Source organism: Enhydra lutris, unplaced genomic scaffold (genome assembly GCF_002288905.1).
Source record: "Enhydra lutris kenyoni isolate GAN:26980312 unplaced genomic scaffold, ASM228890v2 scaffoldscaffold13, whole genome shotgun sequence".
Classification (NCBI taxonomy): Eukaryota; Metazoa; Chordata; class Mammalia; order Carnivora; family Mustelidae; genus Enhydra; species Enhydra lutris.
The window spans coordinates 55,608,919-55,629,999 of NW_019154097.1; the positions used below are offsets into that span (position 1 = coordinate 55,608,919).

General features: G+C 59.0%; 1 protein-coding gene across 2 annotated transcripts; it reads right to left on the reverse strand.

Moving 5' to 3' along the window:
• Window positions 1-1,944: 1,944 nt before the first annotated feature.
• On the reverse strand, window positions 1,945-20,222 carry LOC111146170 (golgi to ER traffic protein 4). Of its 2 annotated transcripts, none has more exons than XM_022501605.1 (9): window positions 20,011-20,222; window positions 15,233-15,311; window positions 14,869-14,950; window positions 14,196-14,345; window positions 9,152-9,290; window positions 7,642-7,782; window positions 7,467-7,542; window positions 7,304-7,376; window positions 1,945-2,787 (listed from the first exon to the last, which is right to left on the reverse strand). In XM_022501605.1, exons 1-9 carry the CDS (start codon window positions 20,160-20,162, stop codon window positions 2,702-2,704), a joined length of 978 nt encoding a protein of 325 aa, XP_022357313.1. In that variant the 5' UTR covers window positions 20,163-20,222; the 3' UTR covers window positions 1,945-2,701. The 2 variants fall into 2 exon arrangements, with proteins under 2 accessions (XP_022357313.1, XP_022357312.1); XM_022501604.1 differs by lacking the exon at window positions 20,011-20,222 and adding an exon at window positions 15,726-16,461.
• Between the last annotated feature and the right edge of the window lie 859 nt (window positions 20,223-21,081).

Consider the following 21,081-nt stretch of genomic DNA (forward strand, 5'->3'; position numbering starts at 1 on the left):
ACGTGGCACGTGCCTGAGGGCCTGGGGGTCAGAGGCACCGGGGAGCTGCAGCTCACTGGGCCCCAGCATGCCTGGATGGGGAGGGAGAAGGGAGGGTCAGCTCCTGACTGTTGACCGCCGCCCCCCACCGGCCACTGAGCCCTTAGAAGACGGAAGCCCAGAGTGTCCCCCCACCCCCGCTGGACCCAATGTGCCACTGGCCAGCCGGCACTTAAAACCCTCGAGCATCCTCCCCAGGGGCCCTGGCTCCCTGTCCACCCTCGGTGGAGGGTTGGGGGGGACAGAAGCAGGGGTACCTGCTGGGTGATCTGGGTGGCCCCTCAGCCCCCCTTCTATACCCTCAGACAGCTCTGGACCAGCCCTTGAGAGGTCTAGGACAGGGATCCCCAAGGCAGGGTGTCCTGTCACGCCAGCCCTCATGTCCTGCTCCATAGTGGCCCCTTATGTAGGTCAGGAGCTAGGGTGTGGGCTCTGGGTCCCTAGGAGGACCTACCTGCTGGTCTCTCATACACACCATGAAGTGCGGACGTCCCCAGAAGAGTGCCCCAGGGCCTCTGCCTGTCCTCGTGGGCCCGACTCCCATGACCCCATCTCCCTGCTGCCCCTGAGCGTGGGCTGGCCCACTCAGAATCATGTAAACCTGGATGGGGGGGCCAGCTGCAGGGTCAAAAGAGGACAGCAGCCCCCCCTCACTCCCATCTAAGCTCTGGACCCCAAGACAGCTGGGCCGGGGAGTTAGTCCCAGGGTCACCCAGGGTCCCTGCCCCATTCTGCCCCAGGCAGGTACTCCCTCCCCAGCCGTGCCAGACGCCACCATCCACAATCACCGGCCTGTTGTCCCCGCTTCCAAACAAGGAAACTCAAGCCCTAGAGGCAGGGGGTCTCCTCCTAGGTGGAAATGAAAAGCCAGAGGTCCCCAGGACTGCCCCTCCCCTTGTGGGGAGCAGCCCCCAGCCACATGTTCTTGGGGAGTGGCCTTCTAGACCCTCTCTGAGCCAGATGCAAGGGTGTCCTGCCCAAGACACTAACATGTTAAAAAGAAACAAACACTTACCACTGGCAGGAGAATTTCTCCCAATGAGGCAGGAAGCTCATGGCCCACAGATGGTGGTCACTGTGCTGACGTCACAGGCCTTGGCATGCCGGGATGCTGGTGGCTGTGGCCTTTGGGCCGGCGTCCGCATCCCTCATGCTCCTCCGTAGAGATGTGGGCAACCCACGGCCTGCACAGCTACACACGGGAGGCCGCGTTCCCAGAAAACGACAGCACCATTCACAACTGCACGAAAGACGTGGCAGTGCTCACAGGGAAAGTGGGGTCAGGTGCATGGGCCCACAGCCCTCCAACCCGGGAGGGAGGTCTCCACGTGCTGAGGATCGAGACAGACGCCACCACCAGGAGGAGCATGGCGGGACGCAGGTGTGCGTGCTCTGTGTTTGTCTATTCTGTCCGGAGCAAATTCCACAAAAAAACCCAAGTTCTGCTCCAACGTCCTGCCCACTGACTGCGCTGCACGCATTTCGTCGTTTCAGAACAAGCATCACGGCACCAGGCAGGGGGCCCATTGCGGGCCTGGGGCCTGCCCCTGGTGAGGGCTCCCTCTACCAGCAGCCTCCTCGGAGCGCCCCGCGGCGGTCCCGCGGCGGGGGCCTGCCGGGGTGGGGGTGGGGGGACTCCACACTCCTTCCCCAACCCTGGTGGCCTGCACTTAGAACCTGTGACAAGGCAGGACCCCACTGGATTTGGGGTCTCGCGTTTAGAGAAACCACCACCTCATAGTTACACACCAATCACAAGACCCCGACACTGGCCACTCGTAGCTGCCCACAGCGCCCCCTGCGGGCGCGGCGGACACAGACCTGGCCACTGCGGATGGGGTCTCGGGCCCGGCTCCCCACCCGCCAGCCTCAGGAGCTCACTCAGAAAGGACGAGCGCCGCAAAACCCAGTATAAAGGATTTATTTCAACTCAACAAGTAACACAAACCTTCGTTTAAATTCCATTTTACAGTCAAAGAGGGTGTATATCTCACTCCTCCCCATGCATGATCACTGTGTATTAATCTACAACTCTTACTTTAATTGTGAAAAAATAAAGTGTTTCCCTTCTCGTCATTGCTCTGCGAACATCTGGTACAGCGTCAGTGGGAAAGGGCACATCTGCTCGCTCCTGGACTGGTTACAAGGTTAACACCTACCACGCCAGGTCAAAGGAATCCATCACCCAGTGAAAATAAATACCACGTCCCGAAACGTGGAAAGGATCCTGCTCCCGCTGTAAGAGCTGCCCCAAGGGGTCGTGGCCTCAGTGTGGCCTGGAGCAGCCGCCCAGATGCTGTCGGGGACCCCAGGGGACATCTGCGCAGGGCTGGTGGGACGGCGGCCACCCCCATGCCACCTGCGACAGGGTCGGGCCCGCGGGCGCGCGCCAGACACCAGGTCGCCTCCCCAAGCAAACCAGACACAAAGGACAGGGAAAGAGGATGGTAGCGCAGCAAGGCCCGTGCTTTATTGTGGGTCAGTCTGGGGTGCAGGGCGGCCCAGCACAGCCGCTGCAGGCCCCGCAGCCCCGGGCCGGCGCCGAGGCCCACGCGGCCCCCGCCGCCTCAGGTGGGACCCCACGGCGGGAGCCCCGTGGCGGGAGCCTCACGGCGGGAGCCCTGGGGACGAGGGCGTCTTCATGCAGGCCAGGCGGGCGGGCTCAGTCGAGCTCAATGGGGCTGCTGTCGTCCTGACTGTCCTCGCCCTCCTGCTCCGAGGCGCCCATGAGGCTGCTCAGAAGATTCCCTGGAAGCAAATGCAGGTGCCGTCAGGGGCACAGCAGCTGCACGCGCTCGGCACCCCTGGCTGCCCAGGGAACCCCACCTGCCAAGCTGCCGCATTCCCGGGCTGGGACGGCATGAGTCCCAGGGAGTGCTCAGCGTGCCTGCAAGGACCTGGCAGCTGGCGAAAGACCCCGAGTGCCTACGCGTGGGACACAACCCGGCCACCGGACAGCCCTGGAGAACTGTCCTCAGAACCCCGTCCCGGGGAGGCCGCTGCGAAGCGGGCACGCGCGTGCGCATCACGGGTTCACGGAGAGGTTAGGGCGCGCTCCCAGGCGGAAACGGTGGGGCCGCCACCACTGACAATTATCTAATTTTTAGTCAAAGAACAACGATTCAATACGAACTCAGGAGATCAGAAAGTCCCCTGAAGCCAAACCACCATGAAAAGTAACAAAGAGAAACATGAGCAAGGTTGTCTGCACAAACTCAGGCCCGTGAAATTGGGTCCAACGAACACGCCACTTGCGGCCCGGGCACTGGGAGGGGCGAGGCGGAGGTTCCAGTGGGAAGTGAATGGGCACCGGCGTCGGCACCCCTGTGTGAGGGGCGACGGCGGTGACACAGCAACAGCAGCCCGGCTTCAGACACACGGCCCCGGCCAGGCCCGCACGGGGCTGAAGCACCTGCCACACAAGGTCCAACAGCCACCAATGACTTTCAAAATCATCTCAGACCAAAGACCTTTCCACAGAGCGTAGTTTGGCTCCAAGGACACAAATCCCACCCAGGCCAGCCCTGCAGGGCCCCCGGGGCAGGGTACTGCCTGGATCTAAGGGGGGGGCATCACGGAGCCTGGTGGGACCAGCAACCCCCGCCTCGCCCCCATCACCTGGGGCTGCCTCCACTCTGGCAGGAGCATGCTGGCATCTGGGTGGGGGATGCGTGCCCCTTGCACAGACCAGCCACCTGTGACTCCGCAATGTCTCCCCAGCAGGAAGCTGAGGAGGGAAGCCTCCGTGTTGTCGGGCCGCAGGAGCCCTCTCCGGGGCTGTCTAGGTGAGACTAGGTGCGTGTGGGTGAACGATGAACTCCGGGAAACACTATCAACTCAAAAATACCACCACATTCAGGCTCTGAAAAGCCACGTTCAGAAGAACTAAACCGGCCTCTGGCTGGTGGAAGAAGTCTGCACGAGACCTCAGAGAAGGCCAGACCATGTCGCCAGGCAAGGCAGACATGGGGCGGAGGCCTGGCCTCCAACACGCACCAGGACCAAGTCACAAAGAAGTGACCGTCCAAATGGGCCTCTGAACCAGTAAGGAGACTGGATCCATCATCAAAACTTCCCAACAAAGAACAGCCGCGCCCCGATGGCTTTCCTGGTGAGTTCTACTTAATGACCAACACCATCCTTCCCAAACTTTTCCAAAACAATCGAAGGGGAGGGAGCACTTCCCAATTCATCCAACACGGCCAGAAGAACCTCAGAGATGCTATGAGAAAATCACAGACCAGTGACCCCTGTGAACACGGAGGCTACACCCTCAATGGACCTCTGGAAAGCGGACTCAGCAGCACAGTGAGGACGACACACCACAATGAGCAGCTTTACTGGTGGAACGCATGGAGGGCCCCCCTGAAAACCCACCAGCGTGACGCCCCACGCCAGCACAATGAGAGGAAGCCCACACGATCGTCCATCTCTACTAATGCAGCAACAGCGCTGGACTAAACCCGACGCTCGCGTACAAGCACTCAGCAAACCGGGAACAGGAGGCGCGACCTCCACACACTGACAGCCGTCTCGGAAACCCCTCGGGCCAATGTGATCCTCGACGGTGAAGGACTGAGAGCTCCTCCTCGGGGAGCGGGAACGAGGGGAGGGCGCCCGCCCTCACCACCTCCATCCCATACAGTCCTGGACACTCCGGCCGGGGCCACTGGGCATGAGAACGAAGGAAGAGGCATCTACAGCGGAAAGGAAGGAGCAACACGATCTGTCTGCGTAGGACATGGTCTCATATGCAGAGAACCCGAACACTCCAGGAAGGAGCTGTCGGAGTAAGGGAATCCGGCAAAGGAAGGGGGCACAAAGTCAGCACGTGAAAACACGCTGCGTTTCTTTACGCCAACAATGAACAATCTGGAAAAGAAATGATAAAAATATTCCATTTACAACAGCATCAAAAAGATTAAAATACTTAGGCACTGACCTTAACCAAGGAGACGAAGGACTCACCCATGAAAACCACTGACCACCACGGAGAGAGACTGAAGTCATTAATGCATGGAAGCACTGCCCGGGTCAATGGGCTGGGGGGCTTGACACACTGCCTAGACCAAGGCCACCCAATGCCATCCACAGATTCCCTGCCGTCCCTTTCAGAATCCCCATGGCTTGTTTGCAAGAAAAACATCCTAAAACGTGTATGGAATTGCAATGGACCCAAACAGCCAAAATGATCTTGAAAAAGAACAAAACTGGAGGGCTTGCACTTCCTGATTTCAAAACTTCCTACAGAGTAATCCCAGCAGTGTGGCATGGGCACGAAGACACAGAAAGCCCGAAGAACACAACAGAGAACCCAGAAATAAGCCCACGTGCATGGCGGTCAAGCCGTCTCTGACAAGGGTGTCAAGACCACTCAGGGGAACGAGTCTCTTCAGCAAGCGAAGCCAGGACACTGGACCCCTACCTCACACCAGGTACAAAAACCCTCTACAGGGATCAAAGACCACTGTGGAAACCCAAAACCAGTAAAATTCTTAGAAGACGACATGGGGCAAGAGCCTCACGGCCCTGGGCCGGATGAGGACATTAGGGATTGACAGCAAAGGCAGGAGCAATGGAGGAGAGACACCCAAGCTGGACTGGAGGAAAATTTCGAATTCTGTGCATCCCAAGGCAGTGCCCACACAGACAGAAGGCAGTGGAAGGTGGGCAGACAGGATTTTGGGGACAGAAACGACTCTGCAGGGCTCTAATGTGGACACATGTGCCCAAACCTATAAACGTATAGCATGTAAAGTACCCCCAATGTGAACCCCAAACTTCAGGTGACATGCTGTGTCTGTGCAGGTTCAGGGTTCTGACACAGTCACCACTCAGATGGGGACGCCGTGAACAGCTGTGATGGGCAGGGATGCAAACGGATACACCTTCCTTTGTATCTTGCCAGGAAGCTAAAACTGTTTTCATTTACCTTTTTAAAAATATTTATTTATATTTTATATCTATTTATTTTTTCTATTTATTTTAGAGAGAGTGCACGTGAGCGGTGGGGGGGGGCAGAGGGAAAGGGAGATTCCCAAGCAGACTTCACGCTGAGCGTGGAGCCCAACATGGTGTTCGATGTCTTGACCCTGAGATCAGGACCTGAGCCGAAACCAAGAGTCGGATGCTCAACCACCAAATGTACCACTCAGATGCCCCACTGAAAACTGCTTTTAAAAAATAATGTCTTAAAAAAAAAAAAAAAGAGGCAACCCAGAGAATGGGAGAAAATACTTGGGAATTTTATATCCGACAAGGGATCAGTATCCAGTACAGAGAAACCACCCCCGATTCAAAAACAGGCACGTGACTTGAAAGGACACAGAGACATACAAATGGCTAATAAGCACAAGAAAGGCCGCTCAGCACCACTCATCTTCAGGGTGACGTGACTCAGAGCCACGGTGAGGGCCCCACACCCACTACCGAGGCACAGACAACAACAAACATGGCGGGGACGTGGAGAAACTGCCCCTGTGAGCAGCTGGCGCGACGGGGAACAGGGCCGCTGCCATGGAAGACAGTTGGGCAGCGTCTGAAATCACACCGAATCTCGCCGTGCCCCAGCAATCCCACCTCGGGGGTGTTCCCCAGAGCAGCGGCTGCAGGGGCTCAAAGAGACGCACACACCCCCGTATTCACAGCAGCACACGGGGTCCCCCACAGAGGGTTGGGCGACGCAGTGCTGTCCATCCACACCACGGAGGATGGGCTGGCCTTCTAAAGGGAGGAACGATTCCCCTGCCCCCACAGGGACGAGCCCCAAGGACATGAGTCAGACAAAGAAGGGCACGCACGGGGACCCCTCACACAAGGACCTGGAGTCATCAGACTCACAGATACAGAGAGCAGACGGCAGGCTGGGGCCGGGGGAGCAGGCAGGGGTCTGTGCATCACGAGGACAGGGTCTCCATGGGGGGATGGAACGTTCTGGAGCCGGACAGGGGGATGGTGCCCCTGAACTGGACACTGAGAAATAAACAGCAAATTTTGGGATATGTGTATTTTACCAAAATAAGAAAAGAAGAAATCCGCTTTGGCTCTGTGCCAAAGGAGAGGGAGAACTAGGGCCAACAGGACCCTCTCGGCTGTGTCTGGGACTCTGCTGGAGAAGGACTTCGAGGCCAGGCAGAGACACGGAACCGCAGGAGAGTGCCCCGACAGCGTCAGGGGAGAGAGAGCCCCAGGGGGAGGCCAAGGGGTGACACGGCCATGGCAGCTCTCCTCCCTCCCACCCAGGTGCACCCTGCTTGGGCCTTACCTAGCAAGCCCCCGTAGGAAGACGTCTGCTTGGGCGGCACGCCGAAGAACAGCTGTCCTATCCTGTCGAGGTACTGGAAGGGCAGGGGCATGGGGTCACCGGGGAGCCCACCCCCGCCCCCGCCCCCCAGATTTCCTGCCCCACTGCGGCCCTGACCTCTCACCTCGTTGTACATCGGGTCCCGCCGCAGGGACGGCTGGTACTGCTCGCACAGCACTGTGAACACTGTCAGTTTGCCCCTGGAACACAACAGGGGGGTCCGGCTCCGTTTGCATGACAGTCCCAGAGGGCCCCCCGAGCCCAGCGCGGCCGCACGCCCCAAGCACCCAAGGGCTCACCCGTCCACAGCCAGCAGCAAGAACCAGATAAAGTTGAGCAGAGGCTGCACGAACGGAGGGCCGTGCTCGATGGACGGGTGCTTCTGTGTGTACGTCGTGAACACCACTGACGCGCTGCTTTTGTTCTTTAAACAGAGAAACCTGGAACCAAGAGCTCAGTAAGGGGGCTGCTGGCGGAGGGGGACGCCGTGGCCTTTAGCAGGGGCTCAGGTCCATGCCGGCTTGAGGGAGAATGCTGGCCGACAGCTGCGGGGCCGCCCGCGCACACCATCCTGCAGCTCCGGCAAACGAGGGCCCGCCGTGCTGAGCTCTGTGCTCGGACCAGCTGCACCCCCGTGAGCAGGGCACCCCCACCGCTGCTTGCCGCAGTTGACCGGTGAAGGAATGCAGCTTGGGAAGGTGACCATCCCAGGTCAATGGAGCTCGGATGCTGTGGGGAGTTCCCCAACGACGGCTGGTTTACACCCATCGGGCCCCTGCCGACAGAGCAGTCAGCCCAGGGGCCCGAGCTCTCTGTCCCCGGGGACGTCTCTGTCCACAGGGGCCCTGGGTGACAGCTGGATGAGCTGTGGTGGGGGCCTCCACCTTGTTAAGGGATAAGGGCTGAGAAGAAGGTGTCTGGTGGTTGCACACGATCCCGCCCAGCCTGGGGACTCTGAACACCGTATACCCCACAGGCTGGGGCAGGGAGCTCAGGTGTCTAGGAAACGTCTCTGTTTCTGAGTTGGGGACGGCAGCCCTGCGTTGCTGTGCAGCAGAGCATGGAAGCTCCAAGCGCTGCTGGGTGTGTATGGTGAGTGTCCTGGGGCCCCAAAACCCCCTCAAACCCATAAGATGTTTCCTATCCCGACGCCCAGCCACCAAACCGGAGTCTCTCTACCGGACAAGCACGGGCAGGAGAAGCCTGGAGCAGGCCTGCTACAGGCCAGGTCGGAGATGAGGAAGCGAGGAGGCCTGATGGATGGGGGACAGACTTGGGACACAGCTTGTGGGGAACCTTCAGACGCGCGGGACGCCTGGGAAGGCAGGAGCAGGCTTGGGAAAGCTTCAAAGGCACACGCACTCCCCATTCCAATACACCTCGGAAAATTTACTAAATATACATGCCCGTGGCACCTTGTGGGCTCAGTCGGCCAAGCGTCTGCCTTCAGCTCGGGTCATGGTCTCGGGGTCGCAGGATTGAGCCCGCTTCTCTGTCTGCCTGCCTCTCCCCATGCTAGTGTTCCCTCTCTTTCTCAGTCAAATAAATAAATAAAATCTTTTAAAAAATAAACAGGCCCTACAAGAAACAGTGGCCTGATGCTAACAAAAACAAAACCCACCGAAGAGGTGATGTGAGAAAACAGACACTGGGGAGCCACAGCAGAACGCGAGCTCTGAACAGACACTCGCGGCCGCGGCAGCCTGACAGAGTGGAGAGGGACAGCGTGACCTGTCCTCGGTGGGAGGGAAAGGGAGCTATCTGCGGCAGCCATGCAGGGAGACGGGACCCCACGAGCGTGGTACTTACTGCAGCACGGCCTGGGCCACGAACATGTCCACCTCGCTGCGGAAGCCCCTGGAGGTCGAGTACTCCACCAGCATGTGGGCACAGCCCTCGCCGTCCGCAGAGTGCAGGAAGTGGTACCGGGACTCACAATAGTTCTGCTCTACAGAGGAGAGGGGACACAGATGAGTGTGCATGGGTCTCTGTGCCGGCCCCTGCCCGGCTCTGCCGCGTCACGTTCAGCAACGCAGGAAGCTTTGGGGCTAAGAACACCACAGGCACATCTGCTCTAACGCTCAGCTGTTCGTAACCACTTCTATTTTTTAAAAACAACGACCAAAATCCCAATCTTCTCAACATCAGTAAATGACTCAGGCTGTAAACTTGCTCTCCCCATTCATCACCAGAAAATCGATCTACCTCCTGCCCCTCTCCCCGCCCCACCCCCGTGGACAAAGCACAGGACACCCAGAGTGGCTGTGGTGCCAAGCAGAGCCCCAGCCTAGGCCAAGCCACCCCCCAGACCACCTCCCCCCACCGTGGTCCATCTCCTGGAGCAGATGGGATCACACCCGTCCTGCTCACAAGCCACCTGGTTCCCACACCTTTCCAGGGCTCAGACCCCATGCCTCAGCTGCCTCCACCTCCTGCTGGGAACACCTGCTCCGATGGACCCAGCTGCCCTCCCGCCCAGGGCAGTTGCCTTCAGGGCCCAGACTGCCGCCTTCAGAAACACAGAATAATTCTGAGTCAGCATTTCTCTGTGTACCTGTGCTGTCTCTCCTCTCTCCCTCAGACCCCCTGGATAACTTTCTGGCTTTAGAGCATCGTGAGAGGAGAAGTTAGGCAAAACCACACCCACAGGCCCTGCCCCGCACAAGGCTCCCTCCACGAACTGGACTGGAACCCGCGCAGGAGCAGCTCTGGCATAGTGTGGGCCCGACCGCAGACCGCAGCAAAGCAACCTCTTCAAAGCCAGTCAAGCTTTTGGGTTTCCCAGGGCACGCAAGAGCTGTGCTGAGACGGGGGTCTGCTGAGTGTGACAGCACGGTCTAAAGCCCAGGTACGGGCCTCCAGAAACAAATGCTTGATGGCTACAAGACGCTAACCAGCTCCTGAGCTTCCAGGGAGTCCTCATCGTTGTTGCTGGAGGAGGGACCTGCCTCGCTATTGGTCGCTGCAGACTGATCGGGGCTGCTGGCGGTTGGGGTAGTCGTGCCACGTTCTTAAAATAAGTCAGCAACGATGTTTTCTGCACTGACGGGGTCTTCCCTTCAGGAGGGACTTCTCTGGAGCGTTTGATGCTGTCGGTAGCATTTACCCACAGGAGAGCATCTTTCAGTGTGCGAGTCAGTCCTCTCAAACCCCACTGGTGCTTTATTAGCTCAGCTGATGCCATCCTCTGTATCTGTGGTTACTCCAACAGTGGCCACAGCATCTGCACCAGGAGCACATCCCGTCTCAACAGACCACACTCTTTGCTCCTCCAGAAGACGCAGCTCCTCGTCCGGTAAAATGTGAGACGGCAGCAGTTCAGTGCCACGTTCAGGCTCCACTTCTGATTCTAGTTCTCTTGCCATTTCGCCACATTGGCAGTGACTTCCTCCACAATGTCCTGAATCCTCAAAGTCATCTATGGGGGTTGGAATCAATGTCTATCAGACTCCTGTCACTATTGATGTTTTGACCTCTTCCTACGAATCATGGGTGTTCTTAGTGGCATCTAGAATGATGAATCCTTTCTGGAAAGTTTTCTATGGACTTTTCCCAGAACCATCAGAGGAATCACTGTCTACGGCAGCGAGAGCCTTACAGAGTGTGTTTGTTAAATAAGAAGACATGAAGGTTGCAATGCCTCGTTGATCCATGGGCTGCAGAATGGATGTTGTGTCAGACATGAAAACGACATCTCTCCTGCTGCCCATCTCCATCAGAGCTCTCGGGTGGCCAGATGCTTTGCCAGCAAGCAGTAATATTTTGAAAGGAATCTCTTTTTCTGAGCAATAGGTCTCGACAGTGGGGTTAAAATGTTTAATAAACCATGTTGTGAATAGGCACACTGTCATCCAGGCTTTGTTGCTGCATCCACAGAGGCCAAGCAGAGTAGATTTAGCATAATTCTTAAGGGCCTGAAGATTTCCAGATGGTACATGAGCACTTGCTTCAACTTACCGTCACCAGCTGTATTAGCCCCTAACAGGAGTGTCAGCTTCTCCTCGGAAGCTCTGAAGCCGGGCGTTGACTTCTCTCCAGGTACGGAGGTTCTGAAAGTCCTGGAAGGCATCTCCTTCTCTCCGGCAGTTTCTTCTATACCGAGAGGCTGCTGTGGAGCGCAGCCCCATCAGTACTGACCTCAGCTCGCTCGTCAGTGTCACTGGCCACAGCTTCTAGGTCACCACGCACTTCTAGGTTATGGAGAAGACTTCTTTCCGGAATCTGCCTCGAGCTGCCTCTACCAGCTTCACAGCCCCCTTCTGCAGCCACCTCGCCTCCCTCAGCCTTCCTGGAATCAGGGAGACTCGGGGCCTCCCTCCGGATCAGGCTCTCGCTTGAGGGAACATCGTGGCTCAGCTACTGTCCCAACCACTCCAACCGCCTCCATGTCAGCCAGAGGCTGTTTTGCGTCTCCATCATCCAGCTGTCACCGGAGGAGCCCCTGTCACGTCCTTTTGGAGCCTGTCCTTTGCATTCACTACCTGCTCTTTGATGCAAGAAGCCTGGCTTTCGGCCCACCTCAGCTTTGGAGGCGCCATCCTCACCGAGCTTAACATTCTGCAGTCTGTCATTTAAAATGACAGACATGGGACTCTTCCTTTCACTCAAACGCAGAGAGGCCGCCGTAGGATGAGGAACTGGCCCAATTTCGATATTGCTGGATCTCAGGGAACAGGGATGCCGGAGCAAGGGGAGAGACCTGGGAGCGGCTGGTCAGTACAGCAGTGAGCACACACATAGTTACCCAGGAAATTCACCATCTTCCATGAACGTAGCTCCTAGTGCACCAAAACCAGGACCATATCAAAGACCATGGTCACAGACCCCATAACAAGTTATAATGAAAAAGCCTGTGCCATTGCTTGAATGACCGACAGTGGCCCAGGGACACCAAGGGAGCAAGTGCTGTCGGAAACATGGCGCCAGTGACCTTGCTACAGGCAGGGCTGCCACAAACCCTGAGTTTGTGAGACACACAGTAGGATAGAGGAACTGCATGACGGACCCCCACACACAGCGAACGTCAGGAGGGGGCAAGCTGTGGAGAGCAGACCGGCAGGATGGCGGGTGGCTCCGTGGCTACCGGGCCACACCTGCCTGGAGGTCCCGATTGGGGGCCCGCCCCCAGGCACTGCAGCTGGACAGACATCCCTAAGCACGGCCTCTGGACACAAGCTGAGGACACTGTGGGGCAGGACAGGACATGGACTCTGCGCTTGTCTCCCTTGGGGCTTGTGGCTCAGGTACTACGTGTGACTGCGGTCTCTTGAATTTGAACATCGTACTAGTAACCGTCCATGCCTTACAGCTGGCTCCTAGCCAACGAGGGCTCTGAGGGACTCCTGCGGCCTGAGTTCCTCTTCTCAGCCACAGATGCAGGGTCATGCCCCATTTCCCTCCCGGTGTCCCCCATGCACCCCCAAATATTGCCTGGGCAAAAGTGGTGCCAAATACTGCTCGCCGGCAATCACGGTTTACCACAGGTGCCCGACCGCGCATCCGGCCACCCACCCGCACGCGCAGACTCAGCACCCCCTGAAGTCAAGGTGGGAGTCAAGGGCGGGGGCTTTTGGGACTCCCCCACCCCCGCCAGGCTGGCAAGCACAGATGGACTCTCTCCAAAGTCAGTGAATAGGACATACCAGTGTCCCGTGGGCAGGACAGACAGAAAATACATGGGGACCACGCCAGTTGGGAAGGCCAGGGTGGCCTAGGGGATGGAGGAACCCACCACCAGCAGTGGGTGAGGCCAAGGCTGGAGGAGCAAGGCGCCCACAGGGAACGCACATTAGAAGAGGAGGGAGCCCAAGATGGCCTTGGCCTCAAAATGCCAGATGCTCTTTCTTGGGCCCCATGTGCTTCTTGGGTGGGCGTGGGGAAGAGACTCAGCCGCACCCTTCAAGGAGGGCTTCCTTAACTGTCCAGACTTTGAATGGACGTCTGACCATTTTCTCTTCCTATCCCTCTGGGGTAAGGGTAGTGCTGGCAAGCCAACAGGCAGGAATGGAGAAACCTCCTGCCTCGTGGGTCACAGCGGGTGGGGACACACAGTGGAGTAAGCGCACGGCCCGCAGATGCGCACACAGCTGGCTTCCCAGCCTGCACAAGGGCCGGGTTCATGGCGGGTGCCCACCACGTGCGTGCTGCTGCATGAGAAACAGCAAGAAGGCACCCTGGGCCCGCTGGCTGTGGGGGAGACAGATCCGTCTGTCCGACCACCGCACGGGCTTGCTGGAAGCAGGCTGTTTCCAGGAGGAGCCTGCAGTCACAGCCATTCCTGGTGAAGGTCGTCTCCAAGTGAAGGACGGTGCCCCTCAGCTCCCACCAAGGCCCCGCCCCGCCCCACGCACTGCCGGGCTGCCGGGAAGGCTGCGGTGGTGTGAATGAGCTGCCTGGGGGTGCTCACCACACAGGACAGAGCTCTTCGAATTCTCCAGAACAAATGCTGGTCAGAGCACCCAATCATGTGCCTTTTCCAGTGAGCAGCAGCCTCTCAGCGCGGGATGGGAACCACATCCAGAAACTCCCAGGATCCCCCCTCACAGATCCCCCCCATAAATGCTTACTCAGAAGCTGATATAAATATGAAGAAAACACAGAGCAGGTGCCATCAAAGGGCCAGTCTGGGAAGGATGTCCCAGAAAGGAGGCTGGGGGGTGCGCCCGAGGCCCACGGACAGGTAGGGCCAAGCCAGTGGAGAGCAAAATCTCCCCTCATATCCAGTGTTCCAGGAGTTTACCTGATTAGAACAGCTAACCCAAATAAAAGCCACATACATAAAAAGGGAGAGCTGTTGCCGGGACCGCCAGCACCCGCCCAAGAGTAGCTCTGTGCACAGGTGCCCCAGACCTACCTTTCCACAGCGTGAGGGCCAGCAGCTGGTGGAGCCGGGGGTGGCCCAGCTTCCCAGATCCTCCACTGGACCACTTCAGGGCTCGAGACACAAAAGCCACTCGCTCTGGGGAATTGGGGTCCATCAAACTGAACAGTTTGGCCAAATTTTCTAGAAAAACACGAATACAGACTCTTAGCCACAGAAACACGCTACTGCTCAGCTCTGTACCCCACATCTTATAGTTCACGAGAACAACTACTTTGCTTCAAAACCGGGGAATCAGCGTGCTGGGGTGACCCCATGTCCCTATGGGCCCCAGGTCCCAGGACCCCCCAACCAACCTCTCGGCTGCAGAGCCAGCAGCTACATGCTCTTTAATGGCCTCACAGCTCAGCGTGTGCCGGGGAGCGGCGGGGAAGAAGGGGGGTGCTCCAGCAGGAAGCTCACCCACAGAGGAGCAAGGCCTGGCGGGTAGGGGGATAACCCGTGGGAGTGCAGCAGCAGGTGTAAGCCCCTCCTCCATCCTTCCAGCTGGGCAGTCTCTAAGGAGGACGTCCCCCACTGCACATTAACCACACGGGGTCGGCAAGCCAGGTCTCCGGGACAAACCAGAGGCCACCATCGCCAAACAGTGCATGGGGGTGTCACCGCTCCACACGCGCAGGTGCCTCCCGCACAGTAAGAGCCTCACCCAGCAGCTCATCCGCCACCTCGACTTCCGCCTTCTCCAGTGACTCTAACACCAGCATGGACAAGTCCGCAGCACTGTTTTGCTATAAAACATGGAAGCGAGAATCACAAAAACTGAGCTCCGGCTCGTACTCAGCAGCCGTGGTGGACCTAAGCTAAGAAGACCACTCTGAGCACAGAGCTCACTTGGCAGCGCGGCCTGAAGGACCGAGACCCCAGATGCACGCGCAGCACCTCAGACAGCGCCCCGCGATGTGAACACACTGGCCCGGCAGGGTCAGGGCCAAGTACAGCCTGTAGCCCTCCCCCAGGCCTCTCCCAGCCTGCAGGCCCCACGCAGGGAAGGGGACGAGGTCGCTGTGTACCTGGCCGTGGCTGAAGAACAGCAGCGCCCCCGAGCACATGAGCTCCCGCGCCTCTGTGTGCTTGTTCTGTGACATGTACCTGTGAGACAGAGAGCGGAGCCCCAGTTAGGTCCAGTCGGGCAGACAGCCCCCAACGTACACGAGAGCTAAAGCACACGGTCCCGCACACAGGCATGCAGGCATGTGGGCGCACGGGCCTCCTACCAAAGATGGAGCGCAAATGCGTTCTCTTTCCTGAGCCCACCGCCCCACCCGGCAGTCACGGCACCCTGCCTCCTGAGTCTGTCCAGCCTCCACACTGGGGTGGCTCCACAACCCAGGTCCCCCTGGTGTGCACGGAGTCCCTGCTGTCAGCAGCTCCAACCTCAGGGGACCAGCGGACTTGGGCGCCACATGTGACAGCAGCGCCGGCAGGGGGCACTGTCTGTGCCCAAACAGCCCTAGAGCAGCTCAAGGGTTTCAGCAGGACCCAGAAAAAGGCTGGATGACTTACACCATGAGGCACGTCCAGCCACGGTGGTAGGAGCTGCATGTGGGACACAGTGTTACACTGGGGTCCACTGGAGAACTAAGGGTCAAGGCTGCACTCAGGGGTCGGGACAGCGAGAGCTCCAGGATAGAGACCTCTCGGGTGGGGGACACACGCACGGATGACTGCACCGACCGTCCCTGCGGTCCTCCCCCATCCCTGTGCTCTCCTCTTGCCCCTCCACCCCTCTGTCCTGCCTCACTATCCCACTTCGAGCACATTTCTCAGTTTCCCTGAACTGCAGAGACAGAAACCCAGAGCCCAGCCCATAACTAAACCCAAACAACGGGGTGATGGTCCGTCTGCAACAGACAGCATTCAGCGAAGCACAGCTGGGCCCCAGAGTGCACAGCAGGAGGGAGTGCCTGAAGGCCGCACGGGACCAAGCACGTGCTGCCGGATGCTCCAGTCATCGGCTGGAACTCAGCTCCATGATCCTCAGAAAAGAAGTACAACCAAAAATACAGCCAGTAACGTCTGTGCCTCCCAGTCCAGACACAACAAACTAGAGATACTAAAGCAGCAGCCCCAAGGGGCTACCAAGACAGACCAACACCAGACACGCGCACCAGGGAGCCTGTCTGCAGCTCACCGGGACCGACAGGGCAGTGGGGGAACGTGAGGGCTTGGTGTTCAACTAACCACAGAAAAGGTCTTTTCTTCAAAAAGTTCCATAACCAGACACCTCCCTCCCCGCCCCAGAGAACCCAACCCCATCACAGTCACACACAGGGGAACCCAGTGGGCCCAGACATGGCCCCAACAGGAGACCCCATCTGCTGGGTAGAGGGGTGGGGCCAGCGAGAAGAGCCTGCACCCCAAGAAAGGAAACCACTGCCAGCCCACCATCATCTGCGCGGCCTGCGGTTTCTGCAGCAGGACGTCTGTGAGCCGTCTGTCTGTCTCTCTCCTTTGCACATGTACACAGCCTACTCCCACACCAACCGAGCTCATCCCGGTCTGGTTCTGCTGGGAGCCGCCCTGCCCACCACCCGTGGCCAGCACTGCCACAGGCAGTTCTGGAAAGACGAGTACGCGGAGGCACACCACCTCATGTTGCCATTTCCATGGACACATAGGCACTTCTTCTAAGTGACAATCTCGTCAGCGTGCTACTGCTTACGCAAGACGTGACAGAACTCTAGACTCCTCCGTCTGATGCAGTGCAAGTGACAACCTCTCAAAACACCCCATGAAGGAAGCTGCCAAGGAGCAGGTGACAGCAAATACCTGGGGTAACAGGGCCTGCTTTCAAGCACCCACAGCGGGTGCCTCCCTTCCCGGGGTTGGGGGCCAAAGGGGAGTGAGGCGATGCGCCACAGCCAGCACTCGTCCCATCCACATGAGATCACCTGTTGCAGATCAAGGAAAGCTGGGGGCGGATACTGGCAACGCTGAGAATTGAGCGTCCTTCTTTCGGCAGAACTCAGGGAACGGGAAGGGGTTTAGTTGTCTGAGTCCAAGGCTTGGGAGGTTGCTGAGAGCAAAGGGAGCAGGAACCCTCCAGCCCGGCATCATCCACGCAGCCCTGCCGCCTGCACCCCCATGCCCACACCTTTGGAAGGTGTACCTGCTCAGCGCACCTGGGGGACACATGCTGGTGTCATCTGCCAGCTGCCAACTGACTGGAGGTGGGGGGTCGAGGGTGGGGAGCAGAGGGAGAAGCCGACTCCCCATGGGGCTCCATCCCAGGACCCCAGAATCATGACTTGAGCCGAAGGCAGACGCTGTACCAAGAGACCCAGGTGCCCCAATAAGTTTTTCTTTTAAAAATTTTTCTTCATTTGATTTAAGAGGCAAAACCACGCAATTCTCAGAAATGCCCCTGTGGGGAGGCAGGCTAGCTGCAGAGCCCCTCCTGGGAGTTGACTATCCCAACACTGGGCCAAGGAGCCCTATGGCTACCCCTCACAACAGCCATGAAAGCCAGAAAGTGGGTGGAGGATGACCAAATGCCCATAACACAAAAGGCCTGGAAAACAGACTCCCTCCTCCTGGCAGAGAGCGGTCTGAAGACACTGGGTGGCCATCCGCTGGCACCAGCTGAGCCACTGGGCATCGACTACTGCCCACAGCTGAGGCAGGTGCACCGGGGAAGTCCAACCCACTGGACTGCCCGATTCCATGCCCCCTCTCCTTCAACTGCTGTGAAACACAACAATTAAAACAGTGCAATTTGGGGGGGGCGCCTGGGTGGCTCAGTGGGCTAAGCATCTGTCTTCAGCTCAGGTCACGATCCCAGGGTCCTGGGATCGAGGCCCCTGCTTCTTCCTCCTTGCACATGTGTGCACTCTCAAATAAACAGAATCCTGAAAAAACAAAAAACAAAAAAACAGACCAATTTGGCGAATGTATCCAACAGGTGAGTGAGTAACAAGCTGTGGGTCCATCACAGGACAGCATTCGGCAATAGAGATGAACTAATGCTTTACACGTGGGGAAATCTCCAAATAGTCATGCTGTGTAAACTCAAAATGCACAAAAAGCAGGCATGATTTCACTTATAAAACATTCTAGAAAATGCAAATCAAACTATGGGGCCACAGAGAGCAGTGAGTGCCTGGGGGTAAGAGGGTGTGAAAGATGGATTCTGAGAACAGAGAAAAGAACCTTAGCAGTGATGGCTGTTCTCCCTATCTTGGTTGGTGATATGTTCCCATGAACCTATGGGCCAAAACTCCTCAAACTGTATGTTTCAGGTAAACAAATATAGACATGTATGTTGACTTACAAAAAGGCCCAGAACCTAGTATAACTCAGTGAATCAGACTTGTCCAAAAGCCACACCCCCAGGAGGGTCTCAACAGGGCTGGGATCACAGGTCTGCATGGACAGCACCCTGGCAGCCAGGGACAACTCCAGGATAGTTCAGCCAGGCCTTAAGGACGGGTCACAAACGCCACCATTAACTTTGTCCCCAGTGGGGCCAGTGGCAGATTTCTTTTTCCCAACTTCTGAGCAGTGTCGGCGCACACCAGATGCCCCACGAGGAAGCCAAGGCTGCTTAGATCACAGAGCACACATGGAATTCAAAGCCAAGTCAAGGCTGGAGTGGTGGAGAGCCTGCTTTCTATCACCACCCCCAAACACACCGTGGGCACAGAGACTTGCCTCTTCAGGCTCATCCCACAAGGCAAAACGTCTCAAAACAGGAAACATTGTTTCTTGTTGGGAAAATGGAGTTTTGCTGATTAGTAATCCCTAGAACAACAAGCACCTAGGTCAATCTGGAGCGCTCGCAAAGCTCCCCTCACACGGACTTCTGGCAGGTGAAGCTGCCTAAGTCCAGCAGCACGCACTCCCACCCGGGCTCCTCCAGGGAGCGGAGCATGGCCGGGACAGGACCTCAGAGTGTGCGGAGACACTGACCCCTCTTGCCACTTGCATATCAAAGTCTGGGCCTGATGGTGAAAAGCCTCCCACGGCCCTTCAGCTCCCCGCCACACAGCTGGGGCAGAAAAGGCCCTCCACGGACCGGACTAAACTCTTGCACCTGTCGTTCAGGCCTATCCCTCCCAGCGAATCCCCTCCACTGCTCCACCCGGACCGTCCAGGGTCACCGAACGCCCCGCGCAGGCGACAACTCGGATCACAGCAGCCACGCGCCACAGCACAGCTCTCGTGGCCCCGCAGCCCAGGCGGGGACCGCCGCAGCCCACACGACACCCGCCGACGCGGCACCTTTGATTTCAGCGCGCCCGCAGCAGTGTCCGCCCCCCGCACGCGCAGTGAGACCCGCGCGGCCCCGGAGCCCCCCGCGCCCCCAGCCCCCGGGACTCATTGCCGGGCCCTCCACATCCCACTCCCCGCGCCCCCATCGCCAGAGCCCGCGGCCGCGCAAGTGCAGGCGCGTCGCCGGGCTCAGGGACACGGCTGCCCCAGCGCGGGCCGCTGGGGTCGCAAGGGCCGCGGGGCAGGGGCACGTTTCCCCAACACAACCGGACCACCGGGGACCGCAGAACCCGGGGCTCGGTCCTGGCAAGACCGCGGATGGGCGACGCCGGGTCGGGGCCCGGAGAGGGGAAGAGGGTCCGGCAGGGGGAGGGGGGAGGGGAGACGCCGGGCAGGGGCCGGGGCCGGGTCAGGTGTCCTCCGTCCTCGCCCCCCGGCCGCCCCGGGCTCCGACCGCCGCGGCGACGGGCAGCAGCGCGGGCCAACGGGGGCGCGGGGCGGCGGGCGCGGCCAATGGCAGGCGGCCGGGGGCGGGGCAGCGGCGCGGCGGAAAGCCCTGGAAGGCGGCGGCGGCTACCTGAAGAACAGGGTCCGGTACATCTGGTGCGCCTCGTAGTAGTCGCCCTTCTCGACGCTGGCACGCAGCTTGCCCTCCACGCGCTGGACACCGCCGCGGTTCCGGGCGCCGTTCCGGGCGCTCTCCTGCTCGGCCATCGCCGCCGCCGCCATCAGGCCGGCGCTCCGCGCAGGGCTGACGCTGTCGCAGGCGCGGTCGGCAGCGCCTCTCGGCTTCCGTCCCGGCGGCCGCCAGACGCCCTCTACGGTGGCCCGCGAGGAGCCGCGCGCAGCTGGAGGCGGGCGCTTCGGCGGGCGGCCACGTGACCGCGGGGCGGGGCCGCGGCGGGCGGCCACGTGACCGCGGGGCGGGGCCGCGCCGCAGAGTCTGCGAAGGGACGGCCGTGGGGCCCGCAGGGCCGCGGGGCGGGGCCGCGACGGGGCACGCGGACGCCACAATGGCGACGGCGCGTGACGTCAGAACGCGGGCGCCGGCCCTCCGCGCCACGGATGCGCCCAGGGTGGGTGGCCCGAGGCCCAGTAGCCACCAGTTGAACGGTCTTTGGGATACCAGGATTCTGAAATAAAAGCTGTGTTTTCGTGCTTTCTGCCGCGGGCCGCCCCGGGGAGGTGAGGGTGACTAAAGCCGCGTCCTGTTTGGCCGGGTTTGGGGACCAAAGAGAGAGCCAAGGCCAGGTGACACGTCACCGCTCGAGGAGCCGCGGTCGGTCCGCTTGGACACAGCACGGATTGTTAACGCGGAGCTGGCGGTCTGGGGGAGAGGGGACAGGAACGGACGCGGGGTCCGGACCCGGGGGCGGGCACGGGTACAGGTTTTCCATCTGAAGGCCCCTGGATTTCAGGGTTAGCCAACTCTCGAGGCGCCCGGGGGTATGCAGTAGAGAGCTCCTGTTTGCACACCTGTTGTTGGTGTTGGGAGAAGTTCGAGCAGATGTCCATCCGTTGAGGACTGGTTCTAACTGAAGAGTACATCCTTGCGAACAACAGTAGAGCTTTTCTTTTTTAAGATTTTTATTTGACAGAGATACAGAGAGAACACAAGTAGACAGCAGCAGGCAGGGGGAGAGGGAGA